The following is a 6,994-nucleotide window of genomic DNA, read 5'->3' as shown; positions in this document are numbered from 1 at the left end:
CTTACCTCCTGCCCCTCTGCAGCCCCAAATCTGTCTCTCCCCAAGAGTCCTTTCTGTGGCAACCACATGGCTGACGAGGCCTGTCTGGGCACACTCAGGGGCCAGAGCCCCCCTTGGGTCAGCCCTGCGCTCCTCAGCAGGCAGGTGCTGGGAGAGCTGTTTATTCAGGGCTCCATGGAGACATACTAGCCAGGAGACTCAAAATCTTGTACTCTTCAAACTATATTCTAAATATGGCACAGCATTTATTTTGTGGGTACAGAGAAAACAGATTTTCTATGAAAAAAATCTGAGCCTTTCTTTATTTGTGATGGAAACAAGAGCTTCGAATGTAACATAACCTTTTAACTTATTTGGAATTGTCTTTGAGTTCCTGATTTTCTGTCAACCCTGAGTTACTCAAGGCACTCACATTCTCTAAGAATAAAAGTGACCAATAAACATAGAGTAATAAAGTGTCATTCAAAATATTTCAAAATCTTCTCTATGGCTTTTCTGTTAATAAAGTATCCCATACTTTCTGTAACTGATTTTCTCTTCTGTTTCCTTTGGTGGTTTTCCAACCCTGAGTCTTGGGAGATCCATAAAAGGATATACATTTTCAATTGTGAAATAAACCATTTGTCCACAGGAAGCAGGCTTTTGGTTTCAGAATTTCAGGGCTGATTCCGGCAACTGGCAGAGGCGGGCCTCAGGGTTGGGCTCGGTGGGTGTGCACATACAAGGAGCAGGAAGACTCCATTAGGGGAGCAGATGAGAAGTGGTTTGGAAGAACGTCCCCTCGGCAGCGCTGCTTCCTCTGGTAGCAATGGAACCAGTTTTGTAGGTGTCCTGGCGTTCTCCTGAGTTAACCAAACCCTGTTCACAGTAACTCCCAGCTCCGCTGTAGATCAGCAGAGCTCACCCACTGTGCAGTCCGCCACTGTACGGTCTCTCACTCTTTGGACCTCTCCTGAGCCCTATCCTGTGGGTAGGGTCCCGTTGAGCTCTTAGGGGTCAGGGCTGATTCCCACCTGGTCCCACCACCATGGATCTCCCAGGTGGGAGGGCGCAGCAACCCAGGCTGGGATGCAACAGGGAGTTTGCTGGATACAGGCTAGGAGGAACAGGAATGGCCCACTTGGAAGAGTGGGACGTCAAGCAAGGCTTGCTGGGGGCGGGAGTGAGTCTGACCCACCAGCAGAGCAAATCCTGGAGGCTGCTAGGCCTCACATGAAGGTCCAGAAGTCCCGGGCACCCACTACCTGAGCATGGCGACTGGGCCCCGTGAAGAGAGAAGCCTCCTGGTGAAACGTGGCCACCGTGAAGCTGCGGCCAGGGCCCCCTTGAGGGTCCTGGGCCCTCGAGTCACAGCTGAAGCAGCAGAGGACGCAGGTGATGGCCACAGTGACCACAAACAGCACTGCCACCATACCAATCACTGCCGTTTCCATGGCCCCGTGTGGCAGCTGACACGCTGAACGACCTGGGGTGCTTCTGGGAGCCTTAGCTCCCCATCCGAAACTGGGCTCTTGGCGGTGACCGGTACTTGGCTCTTCCAGCTGCTTTCCCTGCTGTCTTCTAAGAAGATACTGATCTGAGGTTCTGGGTTGTGCCCCCTCTAGGCTGTTAGATGCCCCTCATGGCCCTACTCCGACCTCTGTCACTGTTTCCTAAGTCTGGCCAGGCTTCCAAGAGCTGGGGTCAACTCCACTGGCGGCCTCTGGAAGAAACGCTGTCCTGAAAGCCCTGCGTGCGAGACTTCCTGAACTCGGGGGAGCTGGAAGGAGGGGGCAGAAGACTTCGCTCACAGGGAGCGTTGCCAACCCGGCCTGCTGGTGACGCCTACGGATTTCAGGAGAGTTTGTACATTCAGACAAAAGACAAAATACTCGCCCTCCTGCGGATACAGGATGGCCCTGGGCTCCTCCCCTGGTGGACCTTGGGCCAGTCCTTGAATCAGCTTATCTGCTGCCTCCTGAGACCCTGGCCCTGTGCTGAGGGCAGGGACACAGGTGGGGAGGGAGACAACGCCAGCCCTGGGTAAGGTGGGGGGAGTATGTGCGCTCACTGCCAGTGCTCAGGACGGAGGCCTTTTGGGGCTGTGGCATGGGCTGTGGGGGCAGGCCTGTCTCTGCCGGCCTCCTTTTCTGCATGGGGTTGAGCGAGTACTGTTTAGTTAAGGCCAGGACATCTGAGTACCTTTGCCCTGCACTTCCCGGGAAGCCCTCTTCTGTGCCAGCCTCCCCCAGCCCTCCATGCTGCCTGCTCACGCCTGCTGTTCACCCTCAGGTGTTGAGAAAACTTACCCTGGGCTTTCCTGGCACAATAGCTCTGGCTGTATGTGGTACCATGGCCTTTTGACCTGGTGCCCACCCCAGAAGCCAGGTTACAACATGCCCAACCCTGGGTGCTACAGCCTTGGTCCTGCCTGGGACTGGGCTTCAAGATGTCTGAGTGGCTGTGATCACTTCCTGAATTCCTTCCTCCAATTGTGAGGGCCCAGGACCTTCACATCTGCCTGTCACCCTTGGTGACTGTACTTACCCTCCCCCCAAGCACACCCATGCCATCCAGCCCTGTTCCCACACCCAGATTCAGGGAGGGGGAGTAATGGAGCGGGGGAGGCCCAGGCCACTGAGTCTGCCAACACCTTCTGAGACCACCACCACATCTAAAAAGAGACCAAGTTGTTAGCCCGCTTTACCCAAACTCTGAGACGTGGAGTAGTGAGAAATAATAATTCCAGGTATAGGATGCAGCCAGGCCTTATCTCATATAATCAGTCCAGCAACCCTGTGAAGTGGTAATGCCTCTGTTGTACAGATTCAGATGCTGGTAATCAGAGGTTACATGACCTGCCTGTGGCCTTTTGCTAATCTGCAGTGATAACAAGAGACCAAATGGCTAAAGAAAGGCTTCCTGGCCTTCCCTCCTAATTCAGTGCTCAGAGAGAGCCAAGGGCTAGCCCAAGGTCACAAAGCCAGGGTCCTTTTTAATTTCTCCAAGGCCCCAGTGAACTTTCCTTAGTACCAGCTTTAGGAAACGCCCTACGCCCAGAATGGGAGAGCGACTAATGGGAGTTTGTGCTCGGTCCAGTTCTCCCTCTTCCCTTTTCTATGACGATTGAACAAACCTGGACATGGGGCTCCCCCTCTGCAAGGGCAGCGGAGGGGCATGGAGTAATCTGGGGCCATGACAGGAAGTTGGACACCTGGGGTTATTTGTATTAACTGGGACAACCAGAAGCAGAGAGGAGGACACGTGAGGAGCCAATCTGTGGGGCTGGTGGTTTCAGATCAAATTACCAAGATGAACCAGTCAATTCAGGAGACAGAGGGTTATCAGGCAGACCTGGTTTCAAGCGGGGTTATTGTCCCCTTGACTTCTCAGTTGCCTGTTCTTTGTGGGTGAATGGAGTTGCGGCCAGCTGCAGTCGGTGTGCATTGTTCAACATTTTAAAGCTAGAATAAAGGACAAGGGTACTGCCCCGTCACCTTCTGCTTTCTGTCACTTTCCTTTTCTGTTTCTGAGATTTGGGGACCCCTCTTTGATTCACCTGTAAAATAGGCCTTCTGGTCCATCCTCATAATAAGAATTCAGTATTTGAATGGAGGCCATGAGGCATAATGAGAGGGACCAGGTTATAATAGTGAAGACAGGCACAGTCTGCTTTGAAGGCTCTTAGGAGTCTTCATGGACCTCACACGGGCAGTCTGCAAAGGGGAATGCCCAATGTAGCATCTCAAGCCCAGGGCAAAAAATTAAAAAAAAAAAATAATAATAATAATAACCATGGATAAAAGAGGACAGAGGTCAGATACCTCCTGCAGGTCCCAGAGCTTAATCCGCCCTGGAGATGGACTGGAATGAGGTAGAGCCCTGGGCGCCAGCCTGGACGGCCTCCCTCTCCCCACAGCTCAGTACCCTCACCCCCAACCATCTTCAAGGGTCTCTTTCCACTTATCAGCATTATCTGGAGAGTTAAGAAGAGCAAGACAGCCATTAACATCTGCCCACAATTCAGAGGGCTACAACCTCCACCTGGTAACTATTCCCTGCCTTTCAAACCTCTCCCAACCTCCAACACTAGGGAGAGGCTCTGGGAGCCCAAAGACCTAATCCCACAGGGCCCTATGCTCTACTGGTGTCCTCAGGCCCCGAAGTTCTGGCAGTGGTTATTTCAAGCATATTTACTTTTCCAGAGAGCATGAGTCTCTGAGAATCCTTCCTGAGATCTGTTGTGTGGGCTGGTTCTGTGCTGGGGGACAGGGAGCCCTCAAAGAGGTCCCAGCTCTCTCAAGACAGGGCCCTTGAATCCTGCTATAAATCCCTGGGGAAAGAGATCAAGTGCAGTCAGAGCTCCAAAAGAAATAGTAAGAAGAATAAGTTGGAAATCCACAGGAGGGTTTCTTCTTGGACAAAGACACAGAGAGTGTCAGGTGCAAGGCGTTTTCTGGGGCTGTGTGGATGGAACAAAAGAGCAGGGGCTAGGCAAGAACCAGGCCAGGGGCCTTAGAGGCCGACCAAGAGGCAGACTTGATCCCAAGGGCAACGAGGCATTTCAGCAGATCTCTCAGGCTGCAGTGTGGAGATGCTTCAGAAAGGGACAGGGCAGGAGGTGGGTGGACTCAAGAGGGGCTGGGACAGGGATCCGGTGGGGGATGAGCTTAGGGTGACAGTGGGGACGGAGGAGGGAAAGGAGATTTGAAGGACACTGCAGAGATAAAATCAACAACACATGGCAACTCATGGTCCACTTTACCAATCCAGAACTCTAGTGTGGCTGCCGGTGTGAACTTGCCTCTCTTTCCCCCTCACCCCGCAACCCAAGTACTCACAGAGAATCCACCAGGAAACAGAAAAGAAACAGGACGTTCTGTTCCAATTAGTCAGCAGGCCCTTGACTTTCTGGCTCATTCTCAGGCCCCTCCCCACCACCTCAGCAGGCCCCCAAGCCTCGCCTCCCTCCTCTTCCCACCCCAGCTCACAGGCACAGGCCACAGGCCTGGGAACAAGATTTCCTTCCTCCCTGTGGAATCCCGCCAGTTATTCCTGGGGTATTTGGGAACATGCCTCCAGCTTTGGCAAGATGAAGTCTCTGTTGCCTGCTCCATTTTAGGGAAGAGGAGACCGAGACCTGGAGGAGGCAAGCACTCTCCAGGGCCACCCAGCACCACGTTCCCCAGTTTAAAGAACCCACCCCTCCCTCCCAACCCCATTGCCACACACAGGCATCAGGAGGGCAGGGTGGCTGGAGACTCAAGGTCTGGATAAGAAACACTGACCCAGTTACCAAAGAAACATAGAATTAAATACAGCCCACAGAGCGGACCTTCTGCAGGTCCCACAGCTCAGTCTGCCCTGGAAATGAGCTGGAAAGAGACCAGAAGTAGAGAACTGGGGGCCAGGATGGGTGGCCTCAACCCTCTGCTCTCTGAGCCCCGGGCTACCCCACAGAGCCCCACTGGTGCACAGAGAGCCCCCTCTGGACAGAGCTGCACACAAGCCCTAAGTCCTCCCTCAGAACTCGGGCCCCATACCCTTCTCACCTACTGTCCACGAGGCACTGCAGAACCCACCCGGTCTCCCCCAGTGCACAGCCAGCCTTCAAGCCCCAGGCAGGAGCCACCACTCCAGGCGCTCACTTCCCACCAGAGAGGGAGGTCCCAGGGTAATGCAGACCGGAGCCTGGCCGCACCCTCCCTCCCACTGGAGTCGCAATCAAGAGCCTCTTCACAAAGCTTCTTGGTGGTTTTTCATTTTATTTTATTGTATTGTAGTGTATTAAGGCACCAGTGCATTAACTGTACAGCCTCCTACTGCCTTCTCCGAATGAAAGGCCATTGCCAGGGCCCCTCGCAGCCAGCTCCGCACCTCAAGCCTGAGGATGTTGCTGTCCGAGGAGGAGCACTTCAGATGCAGCAAGGTAGGTCTTTCACGCAGCGGAGTGCAGCGGTGCGCTTTTGGTGCCTGCTGAAAGTTATAGTCACAAGGCGATGTCCATCCCCCCCCAAAATCACCCCTACTCTCGCACTCCTCACCCTCCAGTGTGCGCAGGGCCACCCCAGGTGTTCCTCTGTCCTCTGCCTCTGTGGTTCACTGGGGCACCATATGCAGGTGCAGCCCAAGAAGATCCAGGCGCAGTTCCCAGCGTTCACCACAGAGGGGCGCCCTTCTGCACGGGAACAGGGTGGTCCACTCCTCCTGGAGATGGTAGGGCAGGCTGTGGCTGCCATCCACAGGCATCAGCGGTGGCCTCGGTGGGCATGGACGTGGGCCTTGTGGAGGTGGTGGTGGTGGAGGCCCGCATGGTGCATGTGAGACACATGGCCAGGATGATGGGGATGGCGAAAGTGCCCCAGGCGGCCCCGGCCCGGGAAGAACCAAGGCCGGGTCCGCCGAATTCGGTTTCTCCTCACAGCCGGACGGTTCCCCTCCACGTCATGGTCCTGCTGTCCGCTGTACAGGCAGGTGGCCAGCAGCAGCAGCAGCAGCAGAACGGCCACAGCAGCGCCTGTGAACAAGCCCACGAGAGTCGTGCTCCCCAGGAGGCCTAGCATCTGAGAGCTGGATCGTCCCCTCTGCTCAGTGGCTCCTGCTGCTTCCTCCCCTCCGGCGGCCTCTGCTCAGCCCTCGCAGTAACTGGACTTTATTGTCTCAGCTCCTGCAGACTGGAAAGCTGCCAGGGAATGTGGACACAGCCTCTCCGGGCTGGAGCTGCAGGCCAAGGGTGAGGCCAGGCAACTGTTAACTCTAGGGAGGCCAGGGTAGGCTGGGTGGGGACAGAGGACTGTCAGGCAGGGAGCTGTGGAGGGAAGAGCCCTGTGTCTGGAGATAAGAGGTCTAGGCTCCCATGACTGCTGCCTGGCCAAGTGACCAGGCCAGCCCCTCCATATCTCTGGGCCTCAGCTCCCTCCTCTTTTACTTTATTTATTTTTTATTTTTTTAAAGATTTTATTTTGTTGATTTATTTTTAGAGAAAGGGGAAGGGAGGGAGAAAGAGAAGGAGAAA

General features: G+C 54.5%; 2 protein-coding genes across 4 annotated transcripts; both read right to left on the bottom strand.

Moving 5' to 3' along the window:
* Positions 1-226: 226 nt before the first annotated feature.
* SPAAR (small regulatory polypeptide of amino acid response) lies at positions 227-5,627 on the bottom strand. Of its 3 annotated transcripts, none has more exons than XM_090274413.1 (2): positions 5,532-5,627; positions 227-1,824 (listed from the first exon to the last, which is right to left on the bottom strand). In XM_090274413.1, the coding sequence occupies exon 2, from the start codon at positions 1,431-1,433 to the stop codon at positions 1,209-1,211; it is 225 nt and encodes a 74-aa protein (XP_090130539.1). In that variant the 5' UTR covers positions 1,434-1,824; positions 5,532-5,627; the 3' UTR covers positions 227-1,208. The 3 variants fall into 3 exon arrangements, with proteins under 3 accessions (XP_090130539.1, XP_090130538.1, XP_090130540.1); XM_090274412.1 differs by lacking the exon at positions 5,532-5,627 and adding an exon at positions 4,821-4,893; XM_090274414.1 differs by lacking the exon at positions 5,532-5,627 and adding an exon at positions 4,821-4,888 and having other exon boundaries at positions 227-1,702.
* Positions 5,628-5,724: 97 nt separating this feature from the next.
* Positions 5,725-6,686, bottom strand: HRCT1 (histidine rich carboxyl terminus 1). The gene has a single exon (XM_090275908.1). The coding sequence runs from the start codon at positions 6,540-6,542 to the stop codon at positions 6,228-6,230; it is 315 nt and encodes a 104-aa protein (XP_090132034.1). The 5' UTR covers positions 6,543-6,686; the 3' UTR covers positions 5,725-6,227.
* Between the last annotated feature and the right edge of the window lie 308 nt (positions 6,687-6,994).

Source organism: Furipterus horrens, unplaced genomic scaffold (genome assembly GCF_987537825.1).
Source record: "Furipterus horrens unplaced genomic scaffold, mFurHor1.1.pri manual_scaffold_4, whole genome shotgun sequence".
NCBI lineage: Eukaryota > Metazoa > Chordata > Mammalia > Chiroptera > Furipteridae > Furipterus > Furipterus horrens.
The sequence above is the reverse complement of the archived record's forward strand: the minus strand, read 5'-3'. Positions and strand labels throughout refer to the sequence as shown.

Excerpts from the sequence above, each read along its gene's own strand:
- SPAAR (XM_090274413.1), bottom strand. The coding sequence starts at position 1,433 with ATGGAAACGGCAGTGATTGGTATGGTGGCAGTGCTGTTTGTGGTCACT.
- HRCT1 (XM_090275908.1), bottom strand. The coding sequence starts at position 6,542 with ATGCTAGGCCTCCTGGGGAGCACGACTCTCGTGGGCTTGTTCACAGGC.